This window comes from Oenanthe melanoleuca, chromosome 3, assembly GCF_029582105.1.
Source record: "Oenanthe melanoleuca isolate GR-GAL-2019-014 chromosome 3, OMel1.0, whole genome shotgun sequence".
NCBI lineage: Eukaryota > Metazoa > Chordata > Aves > Passeriformes > Muscicapidae > Oenanthe > Oenanthe melanoleuca.
Window position 1 is genome coordinate 2,585,689 of NC_079336.1, and position 21,427 is coordinate 2,607,115.

The 21,427-nt window shown below is 47.7% G+C and overlaps 1 protein-coding gene and 1 long non-coding RNA gene across 2 annotated transcripts; one reads left to right on the forward strand and one right to left on the reverse strand.

Annotated features, from left to right (window-relative positions):
• Positions 1-1,353: 1,353 nt before the first annotated feature.
• MTMR9 (myotubularin related protein 9) lies at positions 1,354-21,427 on the forward strand. Its single transcript, XM_056486549.1, has 10 exons — positions 1,354-1,960; positions 3,231-3,339; positions 3,631-3,756; positions 8,504-8,677; positions 10,775-10,992; positions 12,225-12,386; positions 14,082-14,223; positions 15,308-15,528; positions 16,947-17,098; positions 17,519-21,427. Exons 1-10 carry the CDS (start codon positions 1,776-1,778, stop codon positions 17,680-17,682), a joined length of 1,653 nt encoding a protein of 550 aa, XP_056342524.1. The 5' UTR covers positions 1,354-1,775; the 3' UTR covers positions 17,683-21,427.
• Positions 12,405-16,990, reverse strand: LOC130250662 (uncharacterized). The gene is made up of 4 exons (XR_008840021.1): positions 16,927-16,990; positions 15,898-16,068; positions 13,375-13,509; positions 12,405-12,694 (listed from the first exon to the last, which is right to left on the reverse strand). It is a non-coding gene; the product is annotated as an uncharacterized LOC130250662 (long non-coding RNA).

Here is a 21,427-nt window from a genome sequence, read left to right on the forward strand (position 1 = left end):
CAGACACAGGGAATGGCTCCCACTGCCAGAGGGCAGGAATAGATGGGATTTTGGGAAGGAATTGTTCCCAGGGAGGATGGGGAGCCCTGGCACAGGGTGACCAGAGAAGCTGTGGCTGCCCCTGGATCCCTGAAAGTGCCCCAGGCCAGGCTGGACAGGGTTTGGAGCAACCTGGGATAGTGGAAGGTGTCCCTGCCCATGGCAGGGGTGGCACTGGATCATCCTCAGGATCCCATCCAACCCAGAGCACCCAGCAATTCCATGATGGGAACACAAATGCCAGGTGATGACCCAGAGCAGGGGGGGCTGTGCTGGGGCAGTGTGAGGGACTGTCCCCTGCCACAGTGGTTGGCTTTGGAGAAGAACCTGAGGTGGATTTCAGAAAACACCACCTGTAGTGTGGCCAGCATGAATTTTTGGCCATTTCCCCATTTTTTGCAGGAGCAGGACAGCACTGGGCTGGGTCAGCAGGGATCTGACCATGCTCCTGCTCCATTCCTGCCCCATTCCCCATCCTGGCCTGTTCCCTTCCCGTTCCAATCCCAATCCCTGCTGCCTCCATTCCCAATTCCTGCCTGTTCCCTTCCCACTCCGTTCCCAGTCCCTGTCAGCTCCATCCACAATTCCTATGCATTCCCTCCCTGTTCTATTCCCCCTATCAGCTCGCTTTCCACTCCGTTTTCAATCCCTTCCTACTCGTTTTCTACTCCATTCACATTCCCTGCACGCTCCATTCCCTCTCTCTGCCAGCTCCATTCCCAATCCCTGCCTGTTCCCATTCCCACTCCATTCCAGCTGTCAGCTCCATTCCCTCTCTATTCCCATTCCTGCTCTATTCCCATTCCCGCTCCATTCCAGCTGCTGGCTCCATTCCTTCTCTATTCCCAATCCCGCCCATTCCCATTCCTCCTCCATTCCCACTCCCGCCCCATTCCCAATCCCGCCCATTCCCATTCCCGCCCCATTCCCACTCCCGCCCCATTCCCAATCCCGCCCCATTCCCATTCCGGCCCCATTCCCAATCCCGCCCATTCCCATTCCGGCCCCATTCCCAATCCCGCCCCATTCCCACTCCAACTCCATTCCCAATCCCTGCCCGTTCTTATTCTCGCTCCTTTCCCTCTCTATTCCCACTCCCGCCCCATTCCCGCCCCTTTCCCGCCCATTCCCGCCCCTTTCCCGCCCATTCCCGCCCCTTTCCCGCCCCTTTCCCGCCCATTCCCGCCCTTTCCCGCCCTTTCCCGCCCTTTCCCGCCCTATTGCCCGAAGCCCCGCCCCTCGCCCCGCCTCCTCCCCTCTGCCTCCTCACCCAGGCCCCGCCCATTACCACGAAGCGCCGCGGAACGTTTGTGGCGGGGCCACTCCGCGCGCCGGACCCTTTACCCGCGCCGCTGCCGCCGTGAGGGTCCCCAGCGCGGATTGGTCCGGCTGCGCATCACGTGATCCGGGCGGCGCTTCCGGCCCGTCCCGCTCCGCCGGCTCCTGGGAATCCCGAGAATCCCGGGAATCTTGGGGGGCCCGAGGGTGCTGGGGCTCCCCGGGGCAGCACCGAGGCTCCTGGGGCTCCCCGAGTCAGCAGCGAGGGTGCTGGGGCTCCCCGGGGCAGCACCGAGGTCTCCCCTCTGTAACATCCCCTCACACCCGCGGTGCGGCCCTGAGGGAGAAGCGGGGCCTGTGCGGGTCAGTCCCGCTCCCCGCATCGCTCTCGGGTGAATCCCCACAGACCCTTTCCCAGCCCGCTCCTCCCGAGGCTTTTCCCGGTGAATTTCTGCAGCATGGAGTTCGCCGAGCTGATCAAGACGCCCCGAGCGGATAACGTGGTGCTGCACTGCCCCTTCCACCTGGCCGTGGAGGGGACGCTGTGCCTGACCGGCCACCACCTCATCTTCTCGTCACGGCGGCAGGACAACGCCGAGGAGCTGTGGCTGCTCCACTCCAACATCGACTCCATCGAGAAAAGGTGATGCTTCCCTTCTCCCTGCCTGCCCATCCCTAGTGCCTCGTGCTCGGCACCTCAGCTGTCCCAAATCCGGCTGTGGAGAGCAGGAAGGATGCTCTGGGCATTGACATTGGCTCAAGCTGTGCCAGGGCAGGTTCAGCTTGGGCATCACAGGGAATTTCTTCACAAGAAGGGTGGTAAACCCTTGGAATACCCGGGTGTCCAAGGAATGCCTGGATGTGGCACTCAGAGTTCTGGGCTGGTGACAAGGTGGGGATTGGTCACAGGCTGGACTCAATGATCCTTTTCCAACCTTAATAACTCTCTCAGGGCCCAGGATAAGGTTCCCATTCTGTTTAGATGTTCATGTTTGATGTTCCATCTCAAAGATTGGGTTCTTGGTCCTGTAGGGAGTCAGAATTTTTGTGTTTAACCCCTTTTGCTCAGTGGATTCATCCACCCTTGGAGCACTGTATAAACAATGCAGCTTCCCTCACTGTGCACAGAGATGGACATCAGAGCCCTGCTGAAGGGATTTACTTTGTGTCACCCTGCAAAACTGGTGGCAGAATTGGGCTCAAATCATCTCCTGCTGCTCAACAGCATCATCCCTTCTGCAGCTGCTTATGGCAATCAATAACCCTTTAACAATGTGCTTTTTGTGGTACAGCTCAGCTGTAGCTGCAGAGCTCCGTATTTTTTCTTGCCCATCCCCTTTTAACTACAGAGAATTCAGAGATTTCTCTTTCCCCCCTCATTTCTTCTTTGCCTGCACCATTGCCCCTCATTGAGTGTCTGCCCCATCTCACCTGGTCACTGTTTTCTCCTCCCTCACCTTTTTCCAGCTTGATGATAATAGTTCATTTTTATATTAATTACAAAATTCTTCCCCTGGTTTTAAAGCCCTTTAAGGAAATCTGGTAGAACAGAGTTCCTTTCTGCCAGCAAGACTGGAGAAATCAGGCAGCAGTGATTGAAAAAAGCACAGAGCTTGGGATGGGGTGGTTATTAAGTTTGTTGCTGATTAAGTTTGTTCCTGATTTCCCTGTGTGTTTTGGAGAGGGGTGGAAACCTCAGGGAATTTCTTCCCATGCTCAGTCCTCAACCTGGCCTTGGATAATTCCAGGGATGAGGCAGCCACAGCTTCTCTGGGCACCCTGTGCTCACAGAATATTTGTCATGTAATACCTCCACTTCCTGCCACAGCAAAAGGATGGAATAAAGGAAAATAAAACCAAAATCCACTTCTCTGCCTTAGAGGATCCTGTTTTTATTTCCTGCTTTGCTGTAGGTTCGTGGGCTCCTTGGGCACCATCATCATCAAGTGCAAAGACCTGAGGATTATCCAGCTGGACATCCCAGGGATGGAGGAGTGTCTGAACATTGCCAGTTCCATTGAGGTGAGCATTTCCTCAGCCAGAAACCTGCAGATCTTGAGCTTACTTCAGCCTTAAGAACTTTTTTTTTTTTCCAGTTAGATTTTCAAGTTTTGAAAGGCCAAGTAAAATCTGGAATATTCCACATGGGGTTGTGGGGTGAGGTTTTGGACTCCCCATCCATGGGAGTGTTCAAAGCCAGGCTGGATGGGGCTTGGAGCTGGGATATGGAAGCATGCAGAGGTGGAATGGGATGAGCTTTTAGCTTCCTTCCAACCCTCACCTGTGATTCCATGGTTTCTCTTGTCCACACAGGCTCTTTCCACCCTGGATTCAGTCACCCTCATGTATCCCTTCTTCTACCGGCCCATGTTTGAGGTCCTGGAGGATGGATGGTCCTCCTTTCTGCTGGAACAGGAGTTTGAGCTCCTCAGCTCAGTGGTGAGTGCCATTTGAGAGATTTACCCAGGCACTGCAAATCCCATGGTTAAAAATGGTTAAAAATCCACTTGGTGCCTGGGTGAGAAGTGAGTGTTGAAATATTCCCTCTGTAACCATCAGCCCTTTGTTTGCTGCTTCACCTTGTACAAGTGGAGGTTTCAGGCCTTTTTCAGGAAATCACAAAGGTAGGAAATGTTTTTGGCCTTTGGTTCTCTAATTGGAAGAACAGATTGAAATCCTTTGTCCTGGCTTTGTTGTTCTTAATTTTGATCTGGGGTAGAATACGATGAATCTTTGTCAAACCCTTCATTGAAATGACACTGGTTTTAAAATAATTGTTCTTTAGCAAGAGATGACAATGAAGATGCCCAGTTTGAAACACTTTTTCCTTTAATTGATGCTGGGGAAATATTCAGGAGGTTGAAAAAGCAGGAAATTTCCAATTCTCTTTTTCCATGTGCTGCTGAACACATTGATTTTGTTTTGGGCAGGATTTGTTCTTGTGGCATTGCCTCTTGTGTCTCTTACTCAAATTTCCTTTTAGGATGCTGGATTTGGTAGAGTGGGAACTATCTTGGGTGCAGGAACCTGTTTTAATAATTCCCTGGGTTTGCATCTCTGTATTCCAGATCTTTGTTCCAGCAGCTCAGGTTTCTGAGCCCATATCCATTAGTGCAGCATCCCAGAATTTTCTTTTCTTTTTTTTTTTTTTTTTTTTTCTTTTCTCTGCAGCCCAGCTTGTCTGCAGGCTGTATCACTTCCTGGCTATGAGTAACAACTGAATAATGTGATCAGCTTGACCAAATTCAGTTGATGAAATCACCAGAAAATTCAAGGAGTTCAGAGGCCTTGCTATTTTTGTCTCATCATTAAAGCACTCTCTTCCTCTTATGCATCTTATCTTCCTCTGCCATCCAAAGACAGACCAACTGTTATATCCAGCACATGGATCCATTGATGTGCTCTTTTTCTTTGTTTTTTCAAGGATTTAAAATTTCATTTGTCAATCTCTTGCTTTTCTGAGCACATTCTCCATGTAAGAATTACATTTTAAAACCTCATTATTTTTTAACACCACGTTTCCAGGGCAATCATTCACTCCTTTAAAATATCTGTATCTGACAGCTGTTGATTAATTCTTGGCTTTTAACCCAAAACTTCACATTTTGAACAAAATGGTGTCAAAAGCCACCTTCCAATGATTTACATCTCTTGAACAACAGATAAATGTCTCATTGACCAAATAATTCTTGTTCTGTAGTGACAGGCTGGAACAAGGAAATGGCTGATTTAAATCTTTCTCCCAAAAGTCAAATGAGTAGAATTCCAAAGGTTCCTGCCTCTGCTAAATCATCCATCTGGATCTGTACCTTCCCTACCCTACAGCTCTAGTAATTTATTAATTCCACATTTGTCTGCTACAGGAGAATTGTTTTCAACACTCTCCAATGGCAAAGTGCAGTGTAAAAGTCCTTACTTTTTTTAAAAGTTAGGTAGTACATTAAATATTTAGATAATATAATATATAATTTGTATTCTTCACTGCACAGTGAGAGGCTGAATGGAATTCAGAGTATGTGCAGGGGTTCATATTTTCTCTGAGCAGTCAGAGGAGAGCCAAGAGGTTTCTCTTCTCTCAAATTCCAGAACTGCTGAACACTGCAAACTAACTGGAAATTCAGCTTCCTAAAATGAAGTGAAGAGGCCTGAGAACTTTGTACACTAGCAGTATAATTAACATTTTATTGCCAAGAAAATAAATTGCTTCATTCTCCTTTCTTTTCCCTTTTTCTTCATTCTTTTCTTTCCTTCCTTTGTTATTTTTCTTTACTCCCTTCCCTCTTTTTTTCTTTCCCCTTTTTCTGGATTTTTTTTTTTTTACTTTCCCCACCTTTTCTTTTTCTCTTTTATTTCTTTTTTGCCTATTTTCTTTCCCTTTTTCTCTCTTTCTTCCCTTTTCTCCCTTTCCTCCCTTTTTTCTCTTTTCCCTACTAAAAAGTGAAAGATCTCACAGTTCTGAACAACTCAGTTGGGCTTCATCTTCATGTCAGAGTTGCTTTTAAAAATCAGAATTTTCTGGGTTTGGGCTCAGGTTAAATGGTAATTGTGAACCATATTTTGCCCTTTTCAGACATCTTTACATCTGTTCTGCTCCTTTTCCATGCACAATCTGATCCCAGCAGGGCTTGTTCCTTGGGAATGGCCTCTGCTGCTTTGCAGGATTTCCCAAGATCTGTGCTGGGTTTTTGACTTTTTTTTTTTTTTTTTTTTTTTTAAGGCTTATTGGTAGAGCTTGACTTGTTTCCCAATGTTTTGTGGAAAACGACCTCTCCTGGCAATTTTAGGTTTCAGGAGGAATGATAGCTTGGACAGTTGGGAATCAATGTCTCTATAAACAAGTATTAGGAGAAGAAAAGTAAAAATCCAAGAGTTGATCCTGCACTTGGTTTTGAAATCACTTCTTTCTTCTTTCTCTGGAGTTCACTCTCCTTTCTGCTCAGCCCTCATCCCTTTGCTGCTTTTATCCTTAACTTCTTTTGATTCCTAGAAGCTCAGCTGTCTTGCTGGGAGAATTAAGGCTTCACTTTGCACTCCCTGAGTTTCACACAGCACAATTACCTGTTTGAAAGCAAGGTCTCCCTTCATCCCTTTCCCTGCAATCCTTCTGTTTCCTCTCTCTTCCAGTTCCTGATGGCCCTTTTTGCTTCCAAACTCCAGCCAGGCCAAAGCTAAAGAAGTTATTTGGGCAGTCTGGAGCTGGCAGTGCAGAGGTTAATGGGATCTCTGCAGCAGGAGCTGTAGGAGGGAAGATAAATGGTGCCAAGTGCTGCCAGGCTCCTCCTCCTTGCCATGGAAATGACACCAGGGATGGTCTGTCTCTGCTGGAAATGGGGAGGAGAGCAGGTTGTGGGCAGGGTTCAATTATCAGAGCAGGGGATAAATCAGGTGCTGCTCCCCCTTTCCTCTCAATACTGGTGGTGCCAGTGACAGCCAATCTCCCACACACTCCCCAGAGTTCTGGTTTTGCCTTTTCCACATCCTGTGTCATGCTGAGGTTTTTATCAGTTTGATATTCCAGATCCATGCATGTTTTTTTCATGGTAATCAAACTGCATACCCTCCTACATAAATCAACACAGACACCCCAAAAACCTTGTTAAAAATCCCAGTGCTGATGCATTTAAAGCTGGAGCTGTGACCAGCCACATCCCTTTTGTGTCCCAGAAGTTTTCATCTCTGCTCATAACACGATGGCCAGAGGCAATTTGACTTTGCATCTGGGAGAAGCTCTGCTTTTTATAAAATGGAGCTGTTCAGAGGAGCTGCTTTGAGGCTAATGAATAATGAAATAAGGTTATAGCAGACATGGTGCAACACTGTCCAGCTGGGCTGCTGCAGACAGGCAGCAATTGCTGCTCTTGATGCTGATATTTATTTTTTGCCAGCATCTTTTTTAGGCTGCTACCAAAAAGGACAATTTTGCTGTCTCCTAAGCCACACAGTCCATGCCTTGGAGCTGCTGCTGCTGAAATAGTGTTGTGAGTCAGATCAGCTTGTTCAGCTGATGGAAAGGCTTCATTGCTAGAGGATATTCCTGAATTGATCCCTAATTTGGACTTTTCCACTGGACCAGTGAGCCAGTCAGGTGGATTTATATAAGCAGGTAGCAATCAGGAGGAGTGTGGCAAGAGTTAGTAAGGAAAGAAAGGATTTCTGATCAGACATGTGCAATTAATTCATGTTAAGTCAACAGACCTGAATTGATGTGGTTTTGTGTGTTTTATCACAGCCTAATTTAGCTGTTGTGCTCTTCTCCCACTTTGTCCTGCCTGCCTTGTCCCTCTGCCTTTTTGCCTGACTCAAACTTTCCTTGAACTCAGATGAGCAGAGGTTTGATGGATCTCTGAGGTCCCTCCCTGCTGCAGAAGCTCCTCATTGACCTTTTCCTCTGAGCTGGAGCCAAGGCCTGTGGGTGACCCTGGGTGTCAGGTAGCTGGAATTCTCCTGCCAAGTGCCTGTGAGGTGCCACATCCAGCTCTTCTTTCCCAGGGCTTTGGCTGTTGGGAGCTGGAGAAGTTACATCACAGGAGCTCATGGTGAGTCCTTGGTGCTGTAGGAGGAAGAGCTGTAGCTGAGCCCACAGGAAGGAACCAAGCTGGAGATGTGTAAATGAAATTTTAACCTCAAAGCAGCTTCAGCATCTGGAGTGGGTGGAAATTTTTGCCTCTCTTGGCAACTTTTGTCTTGTGACCTCTTCTTTCAGCACAGATGGAGGGAAGACCCATAGTCCCTATCTAAATGAACATTTTTCCCCTCTTGTGTGGAAATACATTTCTCTGTGGGGTCTCCCCTTGCTGTTTGCTGTGCCTGTGAAATAATTTCAAGCCACAATGACCCATTTCTGCCCACATGGGCTTATTTTGTGCTGTTTGAGGATATGGATTAAACCAAAGGAGTAACTGCTGCTCAAGACCCAGAGGCACCTGATCATTCTTATATTGCTTCTGAGCTTTATCTGCACACTGCAAGGAGATGATTGCAGGGAGCATCAAGGGATGTGCTGGAAAAATTAATGGATCTACAGCCCTGTAAATGACTGCTTAAAGGACAATTTGTGGTGCAAATGGACCAGATCACAAATATAACTCTGTCTGTTCTTTATCCTGTGCATGGAACTCTTTCTTCCCTATTACCTCTCCCACAGAATATCTTTCCTGACCCAAAGCCATGTCCTGGTGTTTTCCAGACCAACGAGTGGCGCCTGAGCTGTGTGAACAAGGAATTCTCAGTGTGTCCCTCCTACCCTGCAGTTGTCATTGTCCCCAAATCCATCGATGACGAAGCGCTCCGCAAAGTCGCCCTGTTCCGCCACGGCGGCCGCTTCCCCGTGCTGAGCTACTACCACAAGAAGAATGGCATGGTGAGCTGCCCTGGGGGCTGCCTGAAGCTCTTGAAAGTGGTTGTTGTCTTTTTTTTTTGTTGTTGTTTTTGTTTAGAGTTAGGATTGAATGCTTGTTTAGTAAATCTCGGTTGTTTATTAAATCTTATCTAAAGTACAGAGAGTTTTTTGGTACTTCCAGCTGTTAAGCTGAAAGTGAGAGAATGGAGGTGAATTTAGTCAATTATTCAATTAAGAACTAATATTTATATTTATATTTTTGATTCAATGACCAAACACTTGTGACCTGCACTTCAGTACTATTTAATTCAAAAACTGCTATCTGAAATCATGAAGAAGGAATAGAAGGAAGGAAGAGACAATGCCCAAGAACTTCTATCTTGTCCCATACCTATTACTGTATTCTAAAACCTGAAATTAAAAACCCTTTACTCTGTGAAATTACACACTTCTATTTTAACTGCACACCAGTGATTGTAACTCTGTCACTCAAATGGAAGCCTTCTCCAAGACCTCAAGAGCAGTGTTGTTTTGGGGGTTAGTGTCAGAAAGCAGAGAAAATTTAAAACTCCCAGGCTTCAGGGTTCCAACAGGAAGGGATGAGGGAATCTGTTGGCTTCATGCTCTGGAATTAACAGAGTTCCTGGCTTATTTTGCAGCTTCCTCAGTGAAGCTGGTTGTGGGTGATGGAATGAGTAATCTCCATCCTAGAAACAGCCATTAATCTGCTTGGTTGGGAATGTGTGTGGCAGGAGCTCACTTACAGCAGTGGGAACAAGATGAGGCTTGTAAAGCCACTGCTGGCACCCTGACTGGCTGTGCCTGCCAAGAGTTTTCATGGAAAGGATGGCAGGAGCCACATTGTCCTGTCTGTGAGCTGTGGGCCCCCGTCACAGCCGTGGTGACAGCAGAGCCAAGGCTGCTTCTGCTGTGTGACTGTGCAAGGAGGATCAGAACAGTCTGTTCTCTGAGCCTGGCAGGTAACTCGATTCAGGAGTACAAAGTCTTCCTCTTGCACAGACTTTGATGAGCCAGAATCTAATGGAGTGACTGATACATTGTAATTAAGAAATGCACAGTATGAAAATGTTGTGTAATTGTTTCTCTTGCTGATGTAACCAGTTCTGAGGATACTGGGATGTCCAATCTGCAGCTTTTAAACTTGATACAGTCTCCTCAAATGCTCTAATGCCTTCTCACCTCCTGTGACCAGGATTTGTAAGCCTTCAGTTTGGAGCTGTCTAGTCTGACTCAGAAGTACCTTGGGATTTTCTTTGCTTTAAATGCAGCCAACCACCTACTCCAAATCAGTTGTGCTTTTTGCTTTTTCTCAGCTCAGCTGAAAACCATTGAAGGAAGATTTTTGCTCAGTTATCTCTCCAAATTGTGCATGTTTCATGTGAGGAGTACAACAGTGTTTGGCTCAGAGTGTTACAGTTGTGACAGTAATGCTGTCACTCTCATTTGCCCTCCTGGCTCTGAGTTCTCAGCGGTACTGGCTGCCCTCACATTTTCATTATCATTTGAGCTGCTGAGCTGCTTCTGAATTGAAAGGCATTTGCTAAAGAGAAATTACAGCTAATCAGCCTATGGAGGTTTATTAGTCCATCCATGGGGTAAAAATGTCATCTTTAACACATGAGCAATGTAAGTGTTTTAAGAACAGAGTTGGGTATAGACCTTGAAAATGACAGTCCTGAAAAGGTTGGTTCCATACAATCACAGGATGATTTTGTTCAGAAGGATTCTTAGGGGCCATCTAGTTCCAACCCCCTGCCATGGGCAGGGATGCCTCTCACCAGGTCAGACTGCTCAGGGCCTTGAATCCTTCCAGGGATTTATAACACTGCCAGGGTTTGTAAAGGAGCCATCAGCAGGAAGGCAGCTCAGCAGCTCACAAAGGTGGTACTTGAGGCATAACTGAAGGGATACAGCTCTGAGATGATGCCTGGCATTTCTAACTTGCCCAGCCAAATGATTGCTGGATTCAAGAATTCTCAGTTTTAAATACATTCAATCCTTGAGAGGAACTTGAAACAGCTGAAGGGTTCAGGGCAAGGATTCCAGGCAGAATTCTCTGTACTTCCAGTGGCCCATCATGTCTGTGTGTGTCCCCAGGCCATGCTGAGGAGCAGCCAGCCCCTGACAGGCACCAACGGGCGGCGCTGCAAGGAGGACGAGAAGCTGATCAACGCCACGCTGCGCTCCGGCCGGCGCGGCTTCGTCATCGACACGCGGCCTCTGCCTGTGGCCCAGCAGGCCAGGGCCAAGGGAGGGGGCTTTGAGCAGGAGGTCCACTACCCCCAGTGGAGGAGGATCCACAAGTATATTGAGAGGTGGGTGAAAGCAGGCTCTGGCAGCACTGGCAGTGTGGACACTAGGCAAAATCTGCCAGGCCTTTTTCTCAGGCAGTGAAACTTTCTCAGCTCCAGCCAGGATTTTTCCCAGGCTAGAGCCTTCTCCTTTACTGTAAACATAAGAGAAAGAATCATAACAGAGATAAACACCTGCAAGGTCCATGGGAAAGCCTGGGACAAGAGGTGTCTCTTTCTCTGACCAATGAACTGTATTTTGTTTTGCACCAACTGCCTTATTTAAGGCAATGGCTTCTTTTAATAAATTGCTCTTTCTTGCTCTTTCCTGCACCAAGCAAGAGAGTGTCTTGTTGCTGTGTTTTCTTGCCACTCTGTAACCCTTCCACAGCAACATGGCAGAGCAGTGATACCTCCACGAGGCGTTTCCTCATGGAAGAAGAGTTTGTCTATCCTGGTTCCAAGAGGATTGTGGTGCTTCTGTGGCAAAACCAGGATATGTGGATGATAAAGGGATTTTTGGTTTGGTCCTTGTTCTGAGCAAATTGCTGCAGGTTTCAGCCATCAGTTATATCCTGTGCTGTTTCTTTTCCTGACCATCTTCAGCCACACTCCAGCTTTCCTGTGTTTCCCTTTGCACAGGAAGGAGCAGGTACCTTGCCAAAAAACTTCTGCAGGGGAGAGTTTGTTCTGTGACTGTCACACTCCTCTTATCCAGAGGATTTGTCCAGAGAGACTGTGGCTGCCCCATCCCTGGAAGTGTCCAAGACCAGGTTGGACAGGGCTTGGAGCAGCCTGGGATAGTGGAAGGTGTCCCTGCCCATGGCAGGGGTTGGAATGAGATGAGCTTTAAGTTTCCTTCCAACCCAAACCATCCCATGACTCTGTGATCCAGTGCTTTTCTCTGGACACCTAATATTGTTCAGTCATTTGGTGACAAGTTACTAAATAAAACAGACTTTTAGTCTGGCTTTGTTCAATTTCTCTTAAAGCCTTAATTTTGGGGAATCGTTCTACAGAGGCATGCAGTAATGTTACTGGAGCTGTAGGCCAGCTCTTGAGCAGTTAAATAAAGAATTTTCTGGCAAATACTTGAAATGTTTGGTTTTGCTTCTAAAGATTTTATGTGAACTTACATTTTTAAAGCATCAGAGAGAGAGGAATGAATAAGCACAATATACAAACACTAAATAATCCATTTCCTCATTCTTATATTACTTCTTATGCTTTCAACAATGTTTTTCCTTTTCCCAAAGGTTTAATATCCTGCAGGAGAGCTTCATCAAGCTGGTGGAGGCTTGCAATGACCAGTCACACAACATGGACCGCTGGCTCAGTAAACTGGAAGCTTCCAACTGGCTCACTCACATCAAGGAGCTGCTGACTGCAGCTTGCCTGGCTGCTCAGTGCATTGACAGGTAAATCTCCTGCAGGAAGCCTTGGGCTGCTCATCCACTGGTTACTGATTGCTCATTAAATACCTCTGGCAGTATCAATAGCTGCCCACCGTGGTCTGGCTCACTTGTAGCCATGGAAGATTGTGTTTCTTCACAGTGAAGGAATGTTCCTCCAATAAATCAGGAGGAGGGAGGAAATCTCAGCTAAGAAAAGGTTTTGGATCATGTGTTTAAGGTATATTCCTGTGCCTGTTGCAGCCAAGCTAATTTAAGGAGTTTTATTGAAGGTTTGGATTAAAATGAGTCCATCTGCCATGCTGTTTGATGGCCTGGAAAAGGGGACACAGATGTCTTTTTATTTTTTTAGAAGTCTTTTTTCTTTTCACCCACAAATTTGCAATACCACCCCTCACTTCCAGAGGTTAAAACAATGTCATCTCCTTGTTTTCTCCAGGAATTGGTCCAATGTTTTTCCTCTCTTATTTTTTTTATCCCCACAGCTCTATCCAGACAATCCTGCTCATCCCTTCTAAGTGCTTGTGACCTGTTTTAACCTGACAATTCTTTCACAAATGCTGCTGACTCAGCACACTCATCTCATACTTCAGACTGTCAGTGCTTGCTGTCAAGTGCCAGGGTTTGTAAGGCCACATGTAGGAATCTAAATTGCTTTATCTGTGGCTCTGGGTGGGAAAAGCCTGTCCCAAAATTTAGGGAAAACTTGACTTTTCATAGGAGCTGGGGAATGTGTTCTGCAGCTGAAATGCAGGCTCAGTGGTGAATCAGCACTGCTGCATTAAAATGGGAGCTCTGTGCTTTTTAAAAGCTCTGATAGTGCTGCTTTCATTACTGGCTGTGCCAGGAAAGGATTGCTCTGGATCAATAGTTTTATCTGAAATTCTTTCCTGCAAGCATGTAATGGGAAAGATCAGTGATGAAACCCTTCTGGCTTGTTGGGACAGTGGCTGATTTCATAATTCTTAACCTCAGCTTTGCTTTTTGTGTTTACCTGGAGCCATGGCAGGTCAGTTCCAGGTGCCTGAGGTCAGAGCCTGGAGGTCAGAGCTGGGCTGATAAGGAGAGTTCTGTTGTATTTTCCATGGGGAGGGAATGGCTGAGACAGATCTTTCTGCATCTTAAAAGCCTGAAAGATAAAAGGGGGAAATAGTGGGGGAAAATCAGTGTAGAGAAAGGTAAAGATTAGGTAGGGAAGGAAGGTTTAGATTAAATATTAGGGAGAAACTCTGTATTAAAAACTCTGTATTAGTGGTCAGGCCCTAGGACAGCGTGCCCAGAGAAGCTGTGGCTGCCCCTGGATCCCTGCAAGTGTCCAAGGCCAGGCTGGATGGGACTTGGAGCACCCTGGGACAGTGGCAGGGGTGGAATGGGGTGAGTTGGACATCCAAGCTGTAACTCAAAGGGATGCTAATCCCAAAGAGTGAGAACCACATGGGAGATCTCACTGTGCACCTTCTGTCAGTGTGGGAAAGGATCTGGAGTCCCAGAGTGCCTTTAGTGATGCAGAGCTCAGGTCACTGTTGATGAGTATCCAGGTGAGATCCTTGTGGGATCCATGTGGGATGGGGCTGCAGTGGTGATAAAGAGCCAGCAAAACCTCAACACTGTCAGCACTGGTGTCCATGGCATGTAATGGCATCCCCTGGGAGGGTTCTGCTCATTCACACTCTTATCCCTTCCCACCTTTTCCTTTCCCAGGGAAAGTGCTTCAGTGTTGGTCCATGGCAGTGAAGGAACTGACTCCACACTCCAGGTCACTTCCCTGGCACAGATCATCCTGGATCCAAGGTGCAGGACCATCCATGGCTTCGAGGCTCTTGTAGTGAGGGAGTGGCTGCAGGTGAGAAATGCCCTGGACGGAGCAACAACCAGTTCCAGAGACACTGGGGTTGGGAAATAGCCTGAGAGGCAGCCAGCAGGTTGGGGCTTGTTGCAGCCCTGCTGAGTGTGAGTGTCCTTTGTCCTAAAGGGCAGCATCATTACCTGAGTCATTTGTCCTCTGGCATCCTGGGGCCTCTGCCTCTCATTGATTTTGGGGAACTGCCTGTTTTGTGTGCTCTGGGTGAGCATCTCTTATCAGGAATGGTTTGGGTTGGAAAGGACCTTAAAGCTCCTCTCATTCCAACCTCCTGCCATGGGCTGGGACACATTCCACTGAACCAGGTTTCATCTCTTCCATGTCATTAGAGAAAAGTGTTCAGACCAAACCACAAAACCTGAGTTGTGCTCTTTGTACCTTGGCAGTCTGGTCCTCCAGTGCACCCACCCCAGCTTGTTCCTGCTCACATTCTCTGATCAAACACAGCCTGAGAAAGGCAGGGAAATCAGTCATAGAATCACAGAACCATTTAGGTTGGGAAATACATTTAAAATTGTAAAGTCCAACTGTGTCCCAGCCACCACTCATCTATGTCCCCAAGTGCCACATCCATGTGGCTTTTTAATGCTTCCAGTGATAGGGACTCCACCATTGCCATGGAGAGCTGTGCCAGAGCTGAACAGCCCTTTCCACTAAGAAATTTTCCCTAAAATCCAATCTAAACATCCCCTGGTGCAGCTTGAAGCTGTTCCCTCTCCTCCTGTCCCTGTTCACTGGAGCAGAGCCTGGCGCCCCTGGCTGTCCCCTCCTGTCAGGGAGTTGTGCAGAGCCACCAGGTTCCCCCTGAGCCTCCTTTTCTCCAGTCTGAGCCCCTTTCCAGCTCCCTCAGCCTCTCCTGGTGCTCCATCCCCTCAATGTCCCTCTTGTCAGGAGGGGCCCAAAACTGAATCCCATATCTGAGGTGCCCCAGCAGTGCCAGCAGAGGGATAATGGTTTCTAGCAGCTGGGTCCTGGCTCCCTGAGCAGTTGCATGGGCAGAACTTGCTGTGAGGTGCTTTTCCCACATCCTCCCCTCCCATGTGATGCTGTCCCTGATTCCCTCCAGGCTGGCCACCCTTTCCAGCAGCGCTGTGCCCAGTCAGCCTATTCCAACAGCAAGCAGAAGTGGGAGGCCCCAGTGTTCCTGCTCTTCCTGGAATGTGTGTGGCAGATCCACAGGCAGTTCCCCTGCTCCTTCGAGTTCAACGAGCAGTTCCTCATCATGCTCTTCGAGCACGCCTACGCCTCCCAGTTTGGCACTTTCCTGGGCAACAACGAGAATGAAAGGTTGGTAAGGATGCTGCACTTGAATCCTTCAAGTGTTGGGCTGAATTTGATTAAAAGAAGGTCCCAGAATCATGGAATGGTTTGGGTTGGAAGAAATCTGTAAGATCATCTTGTTCCAACCTCCTGCTGTGGGCAGGGACACCTTCCTCTCTCCCAAACACAAACCCCACAGACTCCATCCAGCCTGGCCAAAAATCTCCACCCATCACCAGGTTATTTAGCTTCTCACACAGAAACTCTTCCATAAAAGAGTAACCAGCTGGAGTTGGATGTGAGTCACAGCTGTGGGAAGCAGACTTGTCCATGCAAGCCTGGAGGAGGAGGAGGTTGAGGCAGGCAAAGGTCACAGCTGACAGTTCTGTCCCTCACCTCAAGCTGACTCTGTAGCCTGGTGGTCCTGAGACCTCTGGGAGCAGAAACAGGGTGAAGGACTGGAGCTGCCCACAGCTGCCAAGGAGGTTTGGATTCCTGTTTGGAGCTTCTGCCCTCAGGATTCCTGGCTCCAGTAAGGTTGAGGATCTCCTTCTGGACTGAAGGCCACTGGACAGGAAGGGAAAAACAGAAGTGATACTCCAGAGAAAGAAGGCAATTTAAAGCTTCCTGTAAACCTCTGTCCTTAAAGTAATCTGGGCTTAGAAGAGACTCTGCTGCCTTCTGCAGGGCTGCTGAACCAGTCATCTGCAAAACCAAGTTAGACTTGAAACCAATAAGCTGAAATTTGGAGGAGTATTGAATGTTATGTGTAATAACCTGCCTGTCACATCTGAGCACATCAGCCTGGGAGCACAGACAGGGCTGCAGTCTGATGTTAAGCTTGTGCTGTCTGAAGCACTCACAGGAGTGGTGAATCTCCTGCCTGGCTGGCAGTTCAATTTGCCAGTGCAGGCAGAATGAGATTTGCTGGAATCTGAGGCACAGGGATCCCTGTAACTGGAGGTGGGATTGCCCCAGGAAAGCAGCACTGCTTGCTCTGTGTGCTCAGTTCCTTCCTGCCACCAGAGGGACCTGTCAGACATGGTCACTCCAGCAGTAAAACTGCTTTGATGTGCTTGATAATTCCATTTCCATCCTTCCCTGGTGCAGCCCTGCCCCACCTTCCAGCTGTACCTTAAGACAGGAGCCTGATCCCTTTCCAAACCTGGCACTCAAACCACAGTAAGGGGTGACTGATTCTCCACCTGGGCAGCAGGCAGCCAACCTACAAGTGTTATTTCCCCATCTTCTATTCAAAACTAATTGTAATCAGCCAGGCTGAGTAAATTGATTTAGGTTTACACCCTGTTCCATGATGGTGAAGGGATTAACTTGAATTATCTGGGGGAGTAGCACATGGAAAACTTTGTGAACTTGTCTGTGTGGTTCTAACAAGCCTTACAGATCCAAGTGTATAAAACTGACTTTTCCTGTGCGTTTCTTAGGGCTAAACTGAAGCTGCCTCAGAAGACCATGTCCCTGTGGTCCTGGGTGAACAGGCCTGAAGAGCTGAGCAGGTTCCAGAACCCTCTTTATGAGGCCAACAGCCTTGTCATCTGGCCCTCTGTGGCCCCACAGAGCCTGCAGCTCTGGGAAGGTGAGCCAGGTTTGCTTTCCTTGTTGCAGGCAATATCTCTTTTGTGATTTTTTTTTTTTGTCAGACATCATTGCTGACCAGTCTGGAGAATCCATGTGCAGTGGGTTCCCTGCTGCAGAAACTTTCCCCATCCCATGGGTGCTGCAGAGTTATGACAGTGACACGAGCAGGCTGTCATGGCAGGGTGGTGACTGAAAATGGAGTGGTCTGATAAGTGTAGAAGGAAAAAAGGAATGAACCCCCTCATTTTTCATTGTTATTAACCTTGTTTAATAGGATGGTGAGCTTGGAGAGGAGTGGGGGAAACCATTTAGGGTGGAGAGAAAGGGAAGAAAATGTGAGCTGTGTGCTGAGAGCTGCTTCATGAATTCCTCCTTATTTCAAGGACCCTTTGTGACCTGAGTGTCTCTGGCCTTCCAGGTATCTTCCTGAGGTGGAACAGGCCTTCCAAATTCCTGGAGGAGGCTGAAGTAGAAAGGATCAACATCATCAAGTACAACAAGGAGCTGCAGGCCAAGGTGAACGCGCTGAGACGGCAGCTGGCGGAGATGGAGGCGGATGAGGAGGGTCGGGAGGAGCCCTGAGCTGGGCTGTGCCCTGAGCTGGGCTGTGCCCTGAGCTGGGCTTTGCCTCAGGCATTTGCCCTGAGCTGGGCTGTGCCCTGAGCTGGGCTTTGCCTCAGGCCTTTGCCCTGAGCTGGGCTGTGCCCTGAGCTGGGCTTTGCCTCAGGCCTGTGCCCTGAGCTGGGCTTTGCCTCAGGCATTTGCCCTGAGCTGGGCTTTGCCTCAGGCTTTTGCCCTGAGCTGGGCTTTGCCTCAGGCCTTTGCTTTGCCCTTCACCTCGAGGAAGAAACACGGCAAGTGCATGTTCTGCTGAGCCCTTGGGTACAGCTGACCCTCCCACTGCTGAACCCTTCACTCCATGAACCTCCCTGCTTTGTGGGGAGGGGTTTTTGTTTTGTTTACAGAAGACACAGCTGGGCACAATGTCCCCTCTTGGCAGCTTTTCTGTCTCAGAATTGGGTACAGTGTCAGCAGGAGCTGGAACTCTTTACCTCCAATTGTGTGGATGACTAGGATGGGCCAAGAGATGGATGTCTCCAAGTTATTTTGGACTTTTTCTGGTTTTGTTGAACACTCACAGGATTCAAATACAGAGTTCTATATAGATAGGTAAAGGCATTTTGTCTGGAAGCACCTTTTCTCTCCAAGAGTAGGTAAGGCAGCTTAGTTCTTTAATTTCCTAGGTAATCTGGAAATGGTTAAAATCAAATTACAGGTGGTGCCAGCCTGCACAGTACTCTCAGTAGCTTTCACATCTCACACTTGGGTTTTTGTGTTCAGCATTGGCTCAGGAGCAGGAAGTTAAACACCAAACCAGAGCAAGACATTTCAGTGCAATACAGAATTGAAGGAGGGATTCTGCTGCTAATGTTTAAGCCATGACCTTCACATGGAACTGTCCCTCTTGTACAAGGATCTCCTAAGGAGGATCAAACTTTTTTTAATTCTGCCTGGAAAACAGAAAGGTTTAACAGTTGCTGGGGGTGTTCACTTGCAGAACAGGGCTCAGAGCTGTCCTTTAAACCAGAGCCAAGCTGCCTTCTTAGAAATTCCACCCCCCCTGGCTGGGTTTGGACACCTGGCCAGGTTCACAGCCTTGCCAGGGTGCAAGAGCAGCACTTCATTTACAGCTCAACAAAACACTGATGTGGCACCTGATGTGCTTTTCCTATTTGTGCTCTTATGCCCATCTTGTCAAACCTCAAAAGCAGAAGCTGGAAGTTCAGGTGACCTCACAGATCTGCTGCAGATGAAGGGGCCATCACACTACAGAAAAATATTAAAAGTTTAGATGATTTGTAGCTGCTAAAACTGCTTAAAGACTTTAGGGATAAGGTTCAGTCTCATTTAACTTTGTATTTTGTAGCTGCTCTTTCAGTTTCTGTGACTTCAATTTGCTTTGTATAAAATCAGAGTTCTCTCTTGTGATTTTTTTTTTTTCTCCTTTAAAAAGACAGGTAGGGGTAGGTCTGAAATACTCCCTGAGGCATTGTTTCAGCTTGATTCCATGGGTAGCTCCACAGGACTGGGAAAAGTTGATTTAACAGCAGCACATGTGGCTGGGATTATCCAGAAAAGAGCTTCTTGTTAGCCTGGTTCTGCTGGAGTGAACAGAGCTGAACTAGGTCAGTGGTGGGATCCCTCTGGAAACTGCTGAGCTTCCAGGTTTATAGAATGAAGCTGCCTTTATTTAAAATCCACTTCACATAGCTTTGTGTGAAAATGCAGGATCTGTAGTGTAGAAGTAGCTGGGCAGGAACCTGCAAAAATCATGTAGCCACTAAATACAGTCTAAGAGAATTCTATGACAAAAGAAATTATATAAAATTATGTGATAGTGGTCAAGTGCTACCTTAATGACTTTTGTTCAGTCCTTATTTCCTTAATTATTTCCTTCTTGCCTAAGCTAAACTTAGCCCTGAAGTCCTCTGGCTTAAAAAATAACACAATCCCTTTTAAAGCATTGCTCACTTAAGGCAGAAGAGATCCCCCTGCTTGCAATGCCAATTTCTTTGTAGGTTTGGAGCCTTGTTCCCTAAATGCAGTCTGACACAGGGAATGCTTTCAGGGTGGCTGGGGATCTGTTCTGCATGACAGGGGAGGCAGAATTGGGCTGTTCCCTCCTCCAAACCCACAGATTCTTCTGGGCATGTTGCTCACATGAGCCCTTAAAATGATTGTTCACCCTTTGAAAGGATGTCTGGGATCTGCACCTGCCTGGGGGGTGTTTCCTGACCCCATTCAGAGTTCCTCCATCTGAAACCCATTATCCCCAGCCAGATGGGAAGGATTCAGAAGGCACTATTTTCCCTGTAATAGACTATACATAAAACACTCCTAAAGGTTATGCAATTCCCTAACACAGTAATTATAGATTGAGCTAAATAATAGAGAAGCAGAGAGGGTTTTTTTGGAGCTAATTGCCTGGCTGCTCTAGCCTCTCCTGCAAACTGCAGGCATCCAAGGAAATTGGGAAACCAGCTGTGACAGCCAACAAAAGGCAGCACATTCCCTCTGAGCTGGCATCAATTTCAGCCTCCACTTGTGTTGAATCCACACCCAGGTGCTTGGGAACGTGGATCCTGGGAATGTGGATCTGGGAATGTGGATCTGGGAATGTGGATCTGGGAATGTGCCTTCCTGTGGCAGTGCTGGTGTCCTAAGCAGTTTATTCCACAGCTCCTGGGCCCTGCAGCAGCTTGTCCCTCTGGGAGGCTGGCAGGAGGGGCAGGATTTGTGGTGCTGTAGGCTCTCCTGGGACAGGAGCTGTGCTGCCACGCTGCTGCCACATTCCCTTTGAGCTGCCCCATTCCCAGTCCAGGCTCCAGCTTCACCCCAGATCATTCCCCTTCTTTGCTTTGCTGCTTGCCTCCCCTGTTCAATCACACTTTGCATATCAGTCATGGGTTTGCTCCCTGCCCTGTGACAGCACATTTGCAGATTCCCTGTGTCTTCCTGAGCTGGCTGCTCCCTGTGCCACTGCCTTACACCCCCACTGCCACCCCACTCCTGCTCTTTTGCACACCCTCTGTGTAACAAGCTGGACACTAAAAGCCCCATCTCCAAATTTTGGGGCCAACCCACGAGGACAGTCTGCCATTTACCAAAAAAAAGAAGGGAAAAGGAGCTACCTTGCACAGTTTTCATAAGGGAAATATGAAATATGTACCTTCAATATTTTGATTGTATCGATTAACTCTTGAATGTGGCGCTGGTGACGTGCACTGTTGTCCCTGTTGCATAGGATCTGATTTCAGACTGCACTGTAGAGCATTTTTGGTGTCTCATGTGTGCTTTGCTGAAGCCTTGGGCTGTGCTGTGGTTGTCTGAGGGGTGAGGTTTCTCCCAGCACTGCCTGTTTTGTCACAGCAGCACTGTGTGACATGAGCTGTGTCTGTTCCCTACTGCCCGTGCCAGCTGCTGGCCCAACATCTGGAACTGCTCTCTGCACTTGGCTGCTGCATCAGTCTTGACTTTTTTTTTATTTTCCTGTATAATTTGAAATGCCAGGGCTGGGAGTTGTGTGCTGGTATGAGGTGTTTGCTGTCTGTGTGCAGAATCCCAGCTGCTGCAGCGTGGAACTTCTTACAACAACAAAAAAGTAACAAATCTGAGGAAAAGGAAGGTGATGGCTCAAGCTTCAGCCATTTGGGGGGAACAAAGCAGATACAAAGTGGCTGTAAACTTTGCTGTAGATATGTTGAAAGCATAGTAGATGTGTCTGTTTAAATTAAAACCATGAAGACTAAAAAGTTCTTTAATTACA

What these genes read in the sequence shown, in the direction of transcription:
- MTMR9 (XM_056486549.1), top strand. Translation starts at nt 1,776, where the DNA reads ATGGAGTTCGCCGAGCTGATCAAGACGCCCCGAGCGGATAACGTGGTG. An exon ending in TTGAGCTCCTCAGCTCAGTG is followed by an intron (nt 3,757 to 8,503) that starts GTGAGTGCCATT and finishes GGTGTTTTCCAG; the next exon opens with ACCAACGAGTGGCGCCTGAG. An exon ending in ATCCACAAGTATATTGAGAG is followed by an intron (nt 10,993 to 12,224) that starts GTGGGTGAAAGC and finishes CTTTTCCCAAAG; the next exon opens with GTTTAATATCCTGCAGGAGA.